The following is a 16,853-nucleotide window of genomic DNA, read 5'->3' as shown; positions in this document are numbered from 1 at the left end:
ATTAAGTTATAGCCCATTGGTTACTTCTTTTCCAGAAAAGGCCCAATAAGAATCATTCAGTTATCGAACGAGCTTGATCACGTGATTTAGCACATGTTCACTTTATTCCCATCCTCTTCGTTTGATTATACAAATTTAAAATAATCTAAATATAATTATATGAAAAACGTATAAAAAATATATACGAAGAATCCGAACAGATGACTCAGTTGTATTTCGATTATAAAGTATAATCGGAATGCAGTAGTTCAAAGTCATTCTCAATTTTTGTAAGGTAGGTTTTCACTATTAAACAGTTCACCTTTGTATCCATATTTCTGTGTTATTGAGTCATATTAACTGTAATGACAAGTGAGACATTTCCGATAAGAAATTTTAGAAATTAAACTTTTGATGCATATAATCATTTATATTAAAGGTATATTTCATAAAATCATACTTTCGCTTCGTTTTAACTCTGTAAATAAATCAAAGGATAATTATTTTACCAACCATTTCATTGTGCATATATGCTTAAAAACCCAAAACTATTACTTACAAAGAAATTTTTAATTTTTTTTTCTTTTATTATAAAAGTTTTTACGGTAATAAGCAGTACTTTATCGATTTTTCTGCCAATTCAATCTTATAACCTGTTATGAATGAATTTGAACTTTTCAAATCTTGATATTTATATAGAAACTTAATCGGAAAGTTCTATTATGGAATTATTTATTATTTCATAGGAAGTAAAATGTATTTTTTCTGTTTTTTTTTTTTAAATTTCAGTAAAACTTTTTATTTAATGTAAGACATATTGACTGAAGATCTTAATATAAATATTGGGCCTAAGTGAAGATTAGTGTGCACCAGCCGATTGTCGCCAATATTGCAACCCATCGGATCCCTCTTATAGCAACCGTACTGCTGTTTTGTTTACTACTTTTTGCAATGGCTGAGTTGTACTTAAACTACAATTAAATTATGAAAAATGTTAAATTAAAAATATTAAAAAAATATCGATTAAAGATTTTACTTTTGTTCTTTATTATAAAGAAATTTAAGCTTATAATTAAAAGTTATTTTCTTCTTTCTTTTTTTAATGTGAATACGAACAGAAAATATTTATTCTTTTGCAATTTTTAATTGTCAGTATTCGCTTTAAAAAAATCGTCTGCATTCTCACTTTCAAAGACAGCTGCAAATGGAATTCTTCGCAGTTCTCGTAATTCTTTTGGTGTTATAACGGTTGGTTCCCTTCATAATTTGTTATGTCGGGATTATTTCGAACCTGTAGAATGGATGAAGAGCGAGTTAAATATGCATACATATATATTTTACGAGTTAATGAAATTAGGAAAGGATGCTTGTTTGAAATTTTGTATTGAGAATGGTTTGATATCGAACCGGCAGAATGGATGGAAGGTGAGTGGAATATATTCTTTTACAAGTTGATGAAGGTGGGGAAAGTATGTTTGTTTGAAATTTTGTATGGAGAATGTTCCGATTGCTTATTTCTCCGTTTTTTCTTTTCTCTTGGTTATGTACTGTTTCTGTTTTCCACACAGTCTTTATGTTCAATGTGCTAGCGAAGCTATTAGGTTCCCTCTCCCGCTGCTAGCGAAGCCGTAGGATGTTTTTTTAAGTTAAAAAATCCTGCCCGGTGCCGAAAGCATCTGTAGAAGGCACCGGGCAGGATTCCCTCTGAAATCCGTTCGTACAACATCCTTCATTCTTTCTTTTCAATTGATTATGTACAGTTCATGTTATCCACACAGTCCTTATGTTCAATGTGCTAGCGAAGCTACTAGGTTCCCGCTCCCGCTGCTAGCGAAGCCGTAGGATGTTTTTTTTAAGTTAAAAAATTCTGCCCGGTGCCTTCTACAGATGCCTTCGGCATCTGTAGAAGGGACCGGGCAGTATGAAAAAAAAAAATACTTATCAGTAAAAAGTTCTAATTAGATGGCGGGAAATAGTAACCGTAACTGTTCCACGGATGTATTTGTTTATTTTGTCCGCCATCTTTATTGGCGACTTGGCATTGTTGGCGCAGCTGGGTGCACACTAAAATTCACTTTTACCTAAATATTGTGCTTGAAATGCTTTCATATTATTTTTGACATAGGAAATGTACTGAGAGCGATTCTCTTTTAAACTAATGCTTACATTTTAGTAATATATATATTTTTTAATTTTTTGTTATGATTATTAAAAGATTGATTGTTGAGATTTTAATCTTGCAGCATGTTTGTGCATTATATTAATTTGACATTCATTGTATCTTATGTCAAAATAGCATAACATAAAATTAAAAAAAAAAACATAATATAAAATATTTTGTATTTTTTATATCAATATTTGGCAATATTATTTAAATAATCTGTTCTTTCAAAAAATATTCTTGTTTATAGCATTTAATGATAAATGGTCCTTTTTTTATTCATTTTATTATCCTTTTATTTCATTATTTTCTGATAAATTTCAAAGCAATTGACTGCAAATTATTTTTCAACTGAATAATTTCTGTGAAATATTAACATATCTGTTTTATTTTATATTTAAAAGTAGAAATTATCTTAAATAACACTTCATATTAAATATTAGCTTGAAAAATTGAAACTAATAAGTTATCCAGAAATTATCATTAAAATTTCAGAAATGTTAATTTCTACTTTTTAAACTAAATAAATGTAGCCATACAAACCTGTTTAATGGATAGCGAAACACTATTTATCTTGTTTTTTAATAATAGAAATAGCTAAATAGTGATAATTTAAATCTTAAATTATTAATTTTTCAATTAAAGAAATCAATAAGCCTATAAAACTATATGTTAAAATGAATGTACTCATTTATTAATGAGTAGCATGATATAATTTCATTTTTGATATAACTTAATCTTTGTTTTACTATTTTAAAATTATCACTTTAATATTTCTATTTATTGTTATTGGTGAAAATGTATTTCAAATTTTATTATTAGCTTAAATTTATGTGGATGAAAATGAATAATAGTGACAAGGGAAAGAAAACTTTGCTTATCTTGTTAAATATAAGTTATTTCCTTTCATTATTTCCCTTCTTTTATAAATTTCCTATTATTATATATCTCTGTCTATTATTTTTATATAAATATCTAAATTATTAAACTTCAAAAAATTTAATATTTTATAAAAATAATTTCTAAAAACCTTAATTTTTATGTTTCAATAAAAAAGAAAACAAAGTTAAAAAAATATTTTAAAGTATTCCTTCCTTCTAATAGCTTATATAACCTATCTTTTTGTTGAATACAACCTGAAAAATTTTGTTGTTATGACTTCTTAAATTTGGTTAGTTCACCTGTATTGTGTTTTGTATATTCGTTCTATATAGTAAATTACACTTTAAATATTACAGAAGAATGTTCTGTCTCTGAAACAATAGCAAAGTTGTGTGATACTACTTAATTAAAGAAAGATCTTGATGATTCGTCTTTTAAGATCCCTGGTAAATTTTCTTGCAGTTTTTTTGTAAATTTCAATGTGTTCGTTTGCTGTTAGTAATTTTTTTCTTTGAATATTTATATCTTTGTAGCTATGCTTTCCTTTTATAATTTGTCATCATGAATTTCTTTATTGTTTAATTTATCAAATGCACTAGTTATTTTGCCCTTTATCCTTTTTATTTACATCAGAGAAACCTTGGATATATAATAGGCAGTTAGCTAATCATATAATCAGCTCTGCAAAAATATCTGAATTCTTAACAAATTGCAAATTTGCAAGGGATTTTTGTAAGAATTGGATTAATTTATTCTAGTAACATGATTACATATATCATTTCTCAGCATTTTTATATAATTGATAACCAATCATAATCTTCCATAAAAGAAACTAAATTTAAAATATATATATATAAACTGTTTGACACGGCTTGTTTTTAAACATATTTTTATTCATGTTTCCTATATGTTTTGCAGTCTTGAGATACTTCCTAGAAATTCTTTTGTAGAATTATACATAAGAGACGTTCTGTGAATTTTTCTTCAGCCTCTTTTATTGTTTAAAATTGTTTATCTTGCATGCTGGATTTCTACTTGAGGGGAGGGAAGCTATAGAGGTAAATAAAAGAACTGTGGGAAAACAGTCACTTGATTTTTTTAACTACAATTTTACAGATAAAGAGTGATGCATGTACATGTGCTTTATCACAATGAAACGTTCAGGTTTTATATCTCTAAACTTTTGAGCTTTTCATTTATATTATTTCTTTTAAACATTTTAAAATAAAAATGCAATTTGATTGTTGATGTATGCATACTTATTGAAAAAGAAACTTTATATGATATAATAACAGTTCCATTACCATTTTTCTGGTTGTTGAGATGAGTTTCTTCTGTGTGCAAAAAATTGCCATCTGTTCTAATATCTGTAAACCTATATTCCTTGATTTGTTTTAGGAAGTTTTTATCCATGTTTTAATAATCTCTTTATTAAGTTACAGATTGACTCTTCATTCATCATTTCAAAGAAGCATAAATTTTGCTTCTCTATGATACATCAATAGATTATTGGGCAAAATTGTATATTGTCAGCTTTTGCTATTATTTTCTAAGTCTTCAGCGACTTTCGAGAATACTTTTTGCATTATTCAGATCACATTCTTCTTAAATATGAAGAAGTTGTAGTTCATGATCATCCAGTCTTTGAATTATCGTTGGTGGATTTTTTTTTTTTTTTTTTTTTTTTTTCAGTTTGAAAATGCATACTGTTTGGTATGGGCTAAGAAGAAAATCTTCCCCATAATCTTGTTAGATTTGAAATGCTGCAATAATGGTTTCTGCTAGTTTTATGCAAAACATTTTTCAGTTTTGAATTGCAAGTATTTGCTGAATGTACAACATTAATACTTGCTGTATTGTTCATAAATCAATAAATAATTTTTGTGGAATCTTCAAGAAACAAGCAATGTAGGCTTAATACTTCATCACACAATGCTTGTGATATGGGAATGAGACATCTAGATTGGTACATTAATATTCTTATCTCAAATTTTGATTTCTTTGTGGATAGTTAATTAAGTAGTAAATTAGCTAATTCTTCCAAATTATTGTTATAATTCCTTTTGAAATCCACATTAGTTTCATCCCCTGATGAACAATTAATGCATTGATTATTGCCTCGCCCTGTACTTTACATTTTATTTCCACTTTTATTATTGATTTACAATTTATTTATTTCTGCAGTGTTCCTTGAATTGAAGCTTTTTGTGCATTTGTTTGATATATGCTTATTTTTTCTCTCCTCTGTTAATTTGTTTTAAGCTCTTTTATTTTTCCCTTTGGTTTATTTTCAGTTGTATTTTGTGTTTTCATTGTTATATTTGTACCTTGTATTTTTGTTGTTTTATGTGTATTTTGATTATATTACCTTGTACCTTGTGTGTATGTATATATATAAATCACTTACCACTTTTAACTAGAAATTTATAGTATCTTGCATTAAAAAAATTATATATTTTATTTATGTATAATAAATGCATTGCTCTTGAAATAGTCAAAGAATGTCTTAAGTGTATATTGCTTTTCTGTGATGCAGATGATATAAGGTGTGTTGTTCTAGCTGCATTGTGACATTTAGTTTATCTGGAACATATTGAAAAAATTTTTTAATGATTTGATAGTATACTTTTTAAATTATGTAAGATTTTTATTTTGCAGAACTTAGGTTTGTTCATCTTTTCTAATCTAAGCTTTAGAATTAAATTATTTATTTATTGAAAAAGAATTAAAACATAATTTCGTGGTTGTCTTTAAGGAATATCCATTTGTTTGTGATTATTTTTATGTAGATATTTCTAATAATGAATTAATATTGACTTCAAGTTTAAATCTAATTATTTCTTTGGCAAGAATTTTTTTTTTTTCCCTGAAATCTTATTGTAGTAGTTTAATATCTACTCACTCAAAATATTTTGATTGTCACTGATTTGTATCAAATTGTTATTACTACTTGAAAAAAATATCTGTCTTGATCATTTTTTTTTTTTTTTGTTCCTTTAATTTATTTTACTCACTATTTAAGAATTTTTTTAATTACTTATACAAAACGTGTTTGTTGTCATAGCAAATTCAAATCAATATTAAATTCCTTGCTTTATTTTAAAGATCAAATTTCTTTATTAAGACATTTCTGTTCAAATAAATTTATTAAATAATTTAAATTAATTTTCCAGATAAATGTTTTCCCATTCATCCTATAATTATTTTTAAAATCGCAGTTCAAACTAATTTTTAAATTAAGCTATGCTTCATGCTGCAAAGATTACTTCTAATTTATGTAAATTTTGTGATGAGAATGTTCTCTGCAGTATTAATAGCAGTTGAATAATTTATATTTTTTAGTGCAAGTTTGCAGTACTGGAACATATCTTCTCTTTATTTATCATTATCAGACATTCAAATTGACAATGATAAATTAGGAAAAGGAACTGAACTCGATTGTATTTTGATATTGAGCACTGTTTCAGGGGGAAAAAAATACAACACACATACTTGATATATGTGATAAACAAAACATGTAAGTCTATTAAAATGTATCAGCTTTAGTGCTAATAACAATTTGATTTTTAAAAATAATTTTTTTATGAATTACGCATAAGAGATTTAAATGAAATTTGGTGTGTATGTGTGCTAGTGTGTTTTTGTGTAGGCACACCAACCATCATCCTAGTGCAATTGAAACAATTTTAAATTGAATGAAAGTCTTTATTTTAATTTTATAATGTTAAGTATATAGTTACATCTTTTACAATTCAATTCTTACAGCCTGTTATTAACATAATACTTTTATGGGATTAGGTGGACTATTTTATTTATACACCTTTGGAATTGAATCTATAATAGTTTTAAAAATCAGACGTCCTTGGAAATGTAGGTATATTTAATATTTGTCTGATGAATTTTAAGTTGGTAATCCCTAGTTTGATTGCTCATAGTTCTGCTTATTCTGATGAAATAGATATTGTTTTCATATAGGAATATTACATGAAATATTTTAATGTTTTTTCTGGAATGATGTTAGCATACAAAATATTGAATTATCAGTAGAAGAAAGAAAAATATTCTAGGTAAAATAATATCAATGATCTAATACTGTTTTTTTTTTTTTTTTTTAAGCATAAGAAACTTACTTTTTCCTTCTTTCTTTGCTTTCTTTTTTATCAAACATGATATCTTAAATACTTTTTTAATCAAAACTTTTGAATATTTTTACTTGTTTATTATCAATCACAATATAAATTGACAACACAAGAAAAATAAAATAATATACCATTATACTCATTTAAATAGTTACTGGTCTAATCCTATTATATTTAGAAACACTTAATATGTTTAAACTGAATTAAGTTTACAATAACACTAATTGATGTACTGTGCCATGAAATAGTTGATTTAATTTATAAAGATGTGTACTTGTACTAGAAGATATGTAAAGCTTCTTAGGTATGGAATATTTTTTTCTTAACAACACACAAAAAGTTACGTTTGCATTATAGAAACAATTGTTGCTTAAAAGTGCAGTAGATAAAATATAATAATGAAAATAATTTTCAACTAAATATTTTTAACAAGCAAAACATTTTAAAAAAATATTTTGAATTTATAATATGCCTTCTTAAATCTGAAAAATTCAAGTTATATTCACAATACATACTGAAATTTGTATTTATAAAAATTTATATTATTGCTACATTAATCAATTCCAAAAGGAAATATACTTTTAGGGATATTTATTGCCATTAAATGCTGACATATTACTTGCATACATTTCTTCCTCTCTTACCTTTACATATTTATTCATTTCCTGCCTTTTGAAATGGGATGTAACACTTTTTTCTAGAATATTATTTTTATTAGAAAGGAGAGGGCTTGCAATTTTTATCATGTCTAAAATTTTCCTTATTGTCTAGAAGCATATTCAGAAACTTCCTTATGAATAGTGATCTGCAAATATTTCTTGTGCAAGATCTTTGTTTAATAGATTTACTATTAATGTTAATATGATCTGTATTGAGAAAGTTTGACATTTATGATTGCAATGATATTATTTGCCTATTTAGGACTAATATTTAAAATACTGAAGATATAACCATTAGTAAAAATTAGTAGAATATTTGTAGAGTATATATATTGTAGAGTAGTTGAATATTTAGATATAAGCCATGAATATTTTAATAGAATATATCAATGCAGTTTTATCCAATACATTTCGGCATCATTTGTTTGATTTTAAAATGCTATAATGTCTGGGTTCTTTGCATTTTCGTTGAATTGTCAACTTGCTTTTTGCTTCAGCTTTGAAACTTCTTATTTGTGTGCTTTTGCTGACAATATATTATTTTTAAAACTTAATTGACAGTTAATTGATTGAAAAATTTAATTTTTGTTTCTATTGCATATGGCATCACCTGGTAATAAATTTGAGAGAAACGAATTTTTAAGATTATGTAATATATATAATAATGAATTTTAAGTGTATATTAAAGTTATAAAAAGAGATGAATTTTTTTTATAGTTGTGTTTTTAAAAGTTGTAGCATATTTAGTAGTAAAATTAAGTAATTACTTTTATATATATATACAAGAGGTGATCCAAAAAAAAAAGTTTACAAGCATCAGTATTTGGAAATTAGAAATTGTGGATGGGAATATTGTTATCCAGAGTGAAGGCACATGGCACTAGTTGTCTTAGACCGGTCATTTGAGCAGATAATGTTAGTACTGAGACCTGAAACAGCGACAGTAATGGCAAGGCGTCTAGAGAAGTGGTCTCACATAGAGATGTGAGCTGTGATTCGATTTCTACGGGCCAAGAAAGTGTCCCCCTCAGACATTCACAGACAAATCGTTGAAGTGTATGAGGGCGAAGCAATGAGTAGACAAAAGGTGGTGAAATGGTGTTGTTCTTTTGAAGCAGGCAGATAGATTGCTGGAAACGTTTTGGTGGTAGGTTTGGAGCCTCCCCCCATACAGCCCCGATTTGGCTCCCAGTGACTATTTCTTATTCTCGGCATTAAAGAAACACTTATCAGAAATAAAATTCATATCAGAGGGTGATGTTCAAAAAGGTGCCGAGAACTGCCTCAATAGCCGTGGTCCTGATTATTACCAAGACAGGTTAAACAAATTGGTCCAGTAGTGTGATGAATACCTCAACAAGTTTGGTGATTATGTGGAGAACTGACCACCACATATGTCATTTAATTACCGTTTGTATCATGTCTATTGTTAATAAAGCATTTTTCCTTTGCCTTGTAAACTTTTTTTTTGATTATCCCTCGAAACTGTTGAAAAGACTGTGTAAATTAGGTAATTAAAAATGTAAATCATATTAGTTTGTATCTTGTATCTAATATATTATTATCTATCCTCTATTTTCATAAAGCAAAAGTGATCATCAAATTCATAATATATTTCCAAATTCAAAAAAAAATTATAAATATTTGTTTTATATATCTTATATAAAAGCTTCCAAAATTTTTTAGAGTCCTATGGTGACTGGCATAATGCCAATTAGCACTTCTGATGTTATAGAATTGCTCTGCACATTAGCAGAGGAGGAACGTCTAAAGGTGACATTGAGCGAGTCGCTTAAAGGTGGTCTAATTACTGGCATTGCTGCTGCATTAGGAGCTTTTCTTCTGGGACCAATGGGTTTACCAATTGGTAATTACTTTGAATTCATATATTTTCTTTTCCTTTCCTTTTTTGAAAGTTGTTAAAGTTTTGAAAACATATTTTGTTATACTCATTTTATGTAAGAGATTCCATTAAACCTTTTCTATATTTTATTAATAAAAATTTAGAACAACTTTTAAATTATGTATCAAATATTTTTTAAAGCTTATTATTCAAAAATAATGCTCCTATTTATAGTTTATCAAGAATTATAAGAATACACAAGTGAAAAATTAGATACCCATATAAAACTTAAAATACAATTAATCAGAATTGTGAGTGCATATGATGAAGTTTCACCCCTGTTAAAACTTAATAATGAAATAGAGGGAGGGCTGTTTTGAGGCCATTTAATTGGAAATTAAAAAAAAAAAAAAATGCACCATCTTTCAAACAAATTTGAAAGAAAAGAAATCATCATAATTTTACTTTGCAGAATTGCTGTATAGATAGCATTAGGCTGTTCAGAAATATATTAATAGCACTAATCTACCAGAAATGTTTTATAGATATATTGTAATCAGTAAATCATATTCATTAAAATGAATAAAACATTTTGTTCAAGAAAATTAAATGTAAAATTCAGTGCTATTAAAATTCTGAGATTAAAAACCTAAAATTCTTTACTAAAAAGTCTTAAAAGGTTGCAAAATATGTCAAGAACTCAAATTAGTGTCTTCAGTAGTAATACATTTTGCTGAATATTCATGTTTTGTAATGTGAATAGAAAAAAGTGATAATAATTTGTGCAGTGATCTCTTAGCTCATTTTTTTTTTCTGCTAAAAATATTTAAAATTTCATTTAAAAAAGGCTATATTATAAAATATTTTAAATATTATATATTAAATTTGTATATAAAATATTTTAAAAATTAATTCAAAATAGAAAAATAAAAAAATGCATGGCAACAAAAATTGAGATCATTGCTAAAATAATTTCTTTTTGAACTTTAAAACGATGTAAAAATTATTCTTGTTCTATTCTTCTCTGCTATTTTTTGGAAGTTATAGTGAAATGAAAAAGAACTCTCAATATTTCACTTAAGGATCAGTTTATCATAGATGATATTTCAGGAGATTGAAAATTAGATATTGCCCATAGTGGTATCTTGAACGTTTTTTGCGTGCCAACAATTTTAGTGGTGTATATTATATTTTCACAAGGAAACATTAATATATATATCTCATTAAATAAGTTTTGAAAAGAAGTTTATGTATGAATACTAATCTGGATTTTTTTTTAACTAGCATTAATAATAATAATAATAAAAAAATTGTGGGGACAAAAAAATTTCAGTTGCTAAATAAATAAAAAGTTAGTCAAATTGAAATTTATTTCTTGGTTATTTTTAAAACCCTTAAAAAATAATTTGATATCAGATTTTTTATTTCTGTAGTTTTGAAACAATTTTTGGGAAAGGATATGCCTGGATATTTCGCTGATGAATGATATATGCTTGTTTTTACATGTCTTAGGTTATTCTTTGTTAAATTTCACTAACAAATTTTTTTTAAAAAAAATGAATTTTAAGAAAAAAAATTTAGAGAAAAATTTTTTAAAAATGAAACAAAATATAATAAAAATTAAAAATATTTATGTTGAATAATTATGATATTTACATTTAAAATTATAAATAATTTTTCTTCTTTTTTCTGTGGATTGATTTTTATCTTTAGTATTCTTCAATTGAAATATAAATAATGAAACTATCATCTTAACATAAATTATCTTTTGCTTTTATTTATTTAATTAATCTTAACTGTAATTGCAGATAAAATCAATGTGCAAATAATGGGGGGGGGGAAGGGGAATGCAAATTCGGAATTTCATAGTATCCTAACTTGTTTGGTAAAAAATTGCCAGTGACTTTCAAGCAAGAATAATAAATTAGTTTTTAAATTCAATTGAATTTAATTACTATCAGAAAAGGAGTTCAAGCTAAAAGAGTTCTGTTAAAAAAAATCGAAATTAATCTGTGTCAGTGAATAATAAGTAAAGAAATAATCAATAGGAATGCAAAGCTTTCTTAAATTATTATTTAAATTTGTAATTTTTATTTTTCATGTATAAAATAAGTTTTTTAAAGTCTGCTATTGTAGTCATATTAAAATGTGTAGAAAAATATTGTATTTATTATTATTATGCTTTGATAGAGTTATTTGATAAAGCTGTATGGCAATTACTATCAGAAACTCAGAACCACATTAGAATAAAATATTATCTTTTAACATCTATGTAAAATAAAAAATTCTAAATGAATAATGATAACATCAAGACTAATAAAATACTAAATGTAAAGTTCCAAGGGAAAAAAAAAATCAAAATTATTTCTCTTTGAACACATTATAGAGGAAATGAAGTAATATTTGATTTAAAAATATTTTATTATGTATATTATTGGTTATTAGTCATTTAAAAAAAGTTTTGTTCAAAGATGTAAGCTATTACAAAATATATTGGAGGATCTTTACAGCACTATTTTACAAAGCAGAATAATATGCTCTACATTTTTTTTTTCACTGTCAGTCTGTCTTGTAAAGGCTGTGTTGCTGTTATTCACCTGAAGAAATAATTAAACAAACATTTTTTCTTAGATAATAATAAATAAAAGATTAATATATAAACTGATTTTTTTTAAAGTTAAGAACAATTTGTTTCATTAAAATATACAATAATGTAATACTGTTATTTTAAATGCATTCTTTAGGTGGAGCTCTTGGAGGAGGTGTGGCTGCTTTTACTTGTGGTAGCAAATTTCAGCCTGTGTCGCAAGTTATTGCTACCATGTCGCAAGAGAAACGAGAGCATCTTGCCAACAAAATAAGGCAGATAATGAATAAAATTGATGTGACAGATGTAGTTGTATTCGCAGCTTTAGTATCTGGTGACTGTTCAGTGCGAAGCAGAGTTGTTGGTGAGCTGGTGGATTATTTGAGGCATGAAATGTCAATGGCTCTTGTAGAGTGATTTTTGGAATTTGTCATATTTATTCTGTTTCCTCATGTGCTCATATTGATACCAAATCCTTGACACTGAATGTGGATTGTTTTATGTGTATCATGTGTCTGTTTTGCAAGCCTATTGGTTTGAATTGTTGATGTTTGTTTGAAACAGCTCAATTTCTAGGGGATATGTGATAAATGTGTGTTTTATTTCATGCAATTATTATTCCTCTTCAGTTAGTTTTAAATCATTTGAAATGAATGTTAGATAAATGTTTAAACTAGTGGTTCTCATGCTGGTGAAAACACACCAGTTAAATTGCCAAGCTAAGTTTGTTGGAAAGCATATGAACTGAATGTAGTTGAATAGGAGTGAAGTATAATTCAGTTTTTTTCATAAAATACCTAGGGCTTTTTACTCCCTTAAATTAATGATGTTGTAAGTAAATGTATTAAGCTCTTTCATTAACTTATTTTCTATGTATCCAAAAACTTAAGAATTTTTGTTAATTTACAATAAATTAACAATCTAATATTTTCTGTGCAATGAAACCTTTTCAATACATAAAGAGTCAGCAATCTTTTCATGTCTTTATTTTTTATTACTTCATTAAACAATTAGAAGCAATGAAAAGAATTTGATTTTTTTTAAGACAAAATTTGGGGAAAAAATTGGACTGTTACCAAACTGGTATTCTAGATTTCAGGATGTCATTTTGGAGTGATAATATTTCTATTGTTTACATTTTTCTTAATTTTTTAATTAATTTCAAATTCTGATTAGAAAAATTAAAAAGAAATCATTTTAATTGCACATTTTTACTCTATAAAATATACTTGTGCCAAAGTTGTAAATTTAACTCCAATGGCTTATTCTTTAATGCATTCTTTCTATAATCCATACATTCATTGTTATTATTATTAGTAGCGATGGCACAGGGTTTGATTTTAAAATGGTAGTGTAATACAGTCAATCTGTGCGATACCTGTCATTTGAATTACACATTACACTTATCTTGAGTTCTAATACTTTGTTTCTCTCCTCTTAAAAGTGCACTTTGACAGTGCGTGACTTGTATTCTTTGAACATATGTTGATTCATTTTCAAGAATAAACAATCTCATATTATGCTTACTTAGTAAAGATTGAAATCTTTCTTTCATTGATACTTTTTTTACTTGCATCACTTAAGGAATTTATTGTTCAAGTCCATGAAATATAAAATTTTAAACTTTGACATAAAAAATTAATGTTTCTTACAATTTGTAAAATGATAGTTTTTCTCTGGCTTGTTAAACTATAGAATGTAGTTCATTTTATGCTTTAATTTATTTTGTTACATCTTGACATTAAGTATTTTATGAAATAATTGATTTTGTAATGAGCATTAATGTGTAAATTAAATTATGTATTTAAAAAATCCTGTCTTGAGTTTAACAGTGACATAATTGTAATTTATCTTACTAATTTTTCTAGCTAATTTCTAAAAATTATTCTATGTTACGTTGGTTGAGAACCACTAAGCTATTCAGAACATTTCTTGTTCCATAAAAGTATTTGATACTATTTGATTGAAAAACAGTATTATTTGTAGTCCATTCTTAATGAAACTACTTTGTTTTTCTTCCCCATGTGGTAAAATGCCATTGATTCGAATATAATTTTTCAAATGGTATTTGCTATTTATATATGTTTATTCATTTGAATAAAAACTAGTATGTTTTATTGAAGATATATTATCCAGCCATATTAAATTGATTATTAATTTTTTATTAACTTGACTTATAAAAATGCAAGCATATTTTTGTAAATTTGTACATACATATATATGTATTTCTGAGAATTAGATGTTATGGTTTCATGTCCATGTAAGTGGATGCATTTTCATAATTTCTTTTTAAATATTTATTTAAGTACACATGATATGTATAAAACGTCTGTTTAATAATAATAAACAACTTTTTATAAAATATCTTTTATGTAAAAAATAATAAATTGAAAATTAAAATAATATTTAAGAACATGAAATTAGCTGCTGCTTTTTATGAACAGTAATTTTCACAATTTTTGAAAAATGTTTACAATTTAAATGAAAAAATATATATCTATAAATGAGTATAACAGAATTTTAAAAAATGTCCGTTCAAAATTTTACCATGGAAGTTATTTTAAAGGAAATTTTCATTGAGAATCTTTTATTATAATTAAATCTATTTCCATAGCTAGTTTAATTTCCAATAAAAATATTTACTTATTTTTTATGATTTCTACTTATGTTTTCCATAAATATTTACAGTTTTAAGTTGTTATATATTCTGCAAGTTTTAGAATTTGAATAAGAATTAGTTTTTACTTATATGAATTTAGATTCCCCCTTTTAAAGATGAATACAAAACAAAATGTGATTTAATAGAGAAAATGCCTCCATTTTAATGATGAGAATTCTGTTACCATATTCAAATGGGAATGTTAAAATTTTGAATTGCATAATCAGTTACTTTTATTTTAGCACAAACTTAGTAATTAGTCAGATTTAATTTATCCTTTTTAAAAAATACAAATATTTAAATTCTGTAATGGTATGAGCTTATTTCCTAATTTTTCTTAATCTGTTTTATCTCAATATATATGAATTATATCAGTATTAAAATATCTGTCAGTGCTGTCATAATACATTTAGATAATTTTTCTTAAATAAAAAAATAATTGGTTTTAATTCTTATTTTCTTAGTTACAAAAGCACTGAATTTATCAGCAGGTCTTGAGATGCTCTAAATATTTCACTGCAAAGTAAACACTTGTTTTCAATTAAAAAATATCTCAAAAGTATAAGGCCTTTTAAGAAGTTCAGGAGTATCATTTTTATGATAATCCTTATATATCAATATTTTTGAAAAATTATTTGTTTGATGAAAAATTATTTTTGAAATATTGTGTACATCTTAGCAATGCTAAAACAATGTATATTTTGTTTACTTACATTTGATTGGTGTATGCAGTTATTTTTGTTGCACAGTCCTAGCCCTAAGGGTAACTGAGCTTTAATTTTTTAAAGAGCTATTTGTATTTATTTGAGAAGTAAAAAAAAGTCAAGGAGAAGGAGAAAGGTTTATTGAACATTACTGCCTTTTGGAATTTTGTTTTATATGTTTGTTATGAAGATATGCAAAAATATACATTTTTATTTTTCTTTATAGTGTTTTTGTTAGCTAATTATATAGAAAGTGTATAGATGTTTGTATTATTCTGAAAATTCAGTGTTTTCTTTTTTTGGAAATGATTATTCGTTGAACTAGTCAATTAATCCAAATGAATCTAATTTAAACTATTAATTTTGTAATATTGAACTGAGTAAGTGCATGATTTTTTTTTTCTCCCCTCCCTTACCTCTACTTGTGATTGAAGTTAGATCGTTATATTTGTTAAAGCTGTGTTCTATAGAATGAATCTAATCTTCCATACATGATCTGCTTAAAATTCTTACTTAGTTTTACTTTTCTGGTAGAAATGTCATTTTGCATATTTAAAATTTTTAACAATATATATTGTTTCTTCTGTTAATTGCACATATATATAGTATCAGCTAATCTTTTATCTGTATTTCAGAAATTGAATATAAAGTTTGTCTTTTTAAAATAAAGTTGTATAATTTGGTACATTGGTTTCCGTTTAGATTTGCTAACATGCAGATAAAATGTCATGAAACAAATGTGAATTTTGACTATTATAAATTACCATAACTTAAAATTCTCTATTCAACAGAATGAGGGAAGCAATATAAGATTTCAGTAATTTAAATTGTGGAAACTCTTTTTTTCTAAACTTGTGACAAGACTTTAAAAAAAATTGCCCCCTCCCTACTTTTGTATTTTAGTAACAAAACAGGAAACTAGTATTTTATATTAACTCAAACCAAGTATTTATATATTTTTTTAAAATGTAACTGTTTTTTCATAAACAGCTGAAGAATTTGCTTTTGCCATATTCTACAAACTAAAAGAAAGCAAATAAACATCAAATCCTAGTTTATCTGAAGCAAGTCTCTCAGTAGAAGTGCCTATTAAGTATTCTGATTTTTTTCCTACTGCTAGTTAATTTTTAGTAGTAAGAATAGCGGCTATACTCTTTTTCATATAGGTTAATCTTTCTGTATTGCAGAAAATGGAAATGTTAAGTTTCAATTCTTATTTAATGCTTAACTCATCTTTTGT

At 25.8% G+C, this 16,853-nt stretch overlaps 1 protein-coding gene across 4 annotated transcripts; it reads left to right on the top strand.

Annotated features, from left to right (window-relative positions):
• Nucleotides 1–62: 62 nt before the first annotated feature.
• On the top strand, nt 63–16,264 carry LOC129972109 (protein C19orf12 homolog). 4 transcript variants are annotated; one of them, XM_056086096.1, is made up of 4 exons: nt 65–274; nt 3,379–3,468; nt 9,507–9,687; nt 12,408–16,263. In XM_056086096.1, the coding sequence occupies exons 2-4, from the start codon at nt 3,445–3,447 to the stop codon at nt 12,665–12,667; spliced, it is 465 nt and encodes a 154-aa protein (XP_055942071.1). In that variant the 5' UTR covers nt 65–274; nt 3,379–3,444; the 3' UTR covers nt 12,668–16,263. The 4 variants fall into 4 exon arrangements, with proteins under 4 accessions (XP_055942072.1, XP_055942071.1, XP_055942074.1 ...); XM_056086099.1 differs by lacking the exon at nt 65–274 and adding an exon at nt 6,365–6,539 and having other exon boundaries at nt 3,413–3,468; nt 12,408–16,264; XM_056086097.1 differs by lacking the exon at nt 3,379–3,468 and having other exon boundaries at nt 63–274; nt 12,408–16,264.
• The last annotated feature ends 589 nt before the right edge of the window (nt 16,265–16,853 follow it).

The sequence above is a fragment of the Argiope bruennichi genome, chromosome 6 (genome assembly GCF_947563725.1).
Source record: "Argiope bruennichi chromosome 6, qqArgBrue1.1, whole genome shotgun sequence".
NCBI classification, from domain to species: Eukaryota; Metazoa; Arthropoda; class Arachnida; order Araneae; family Araneidae; genus Argiope; species Argiope bruennichi.
Note: the sequence above shows the minus strand (reverse complement) of the source record. Positions and strands in the feature narration are given on the sequence as shown.

What these genes read in the sequence shown, in the direction of transcription:
- LOC129972109 (XM_056086096.1), top strand. Translation starts at nt 3,445, where the DNA reads ATGATTCGTCTTTTAAGATCCCTG. An exon ending in TTCGTCTTTTAAGATCCCTG is followed by an intron (nt 3,469 to 9,506) that starts GTAAATTTTCTT and finishes AAAATTTTTTAG; the next exon opens with AGTCCTATGGTGACTGGCAT. An exon ending in ACCAATGGGTTTACCAATTG is followed by an intron (nt 9,688 to 12,407) that starts GTAATTACTTTG and finishes TGCATTCTTTAG; the next exon opens with GTGGAGCTCTTGGAGGAGGT.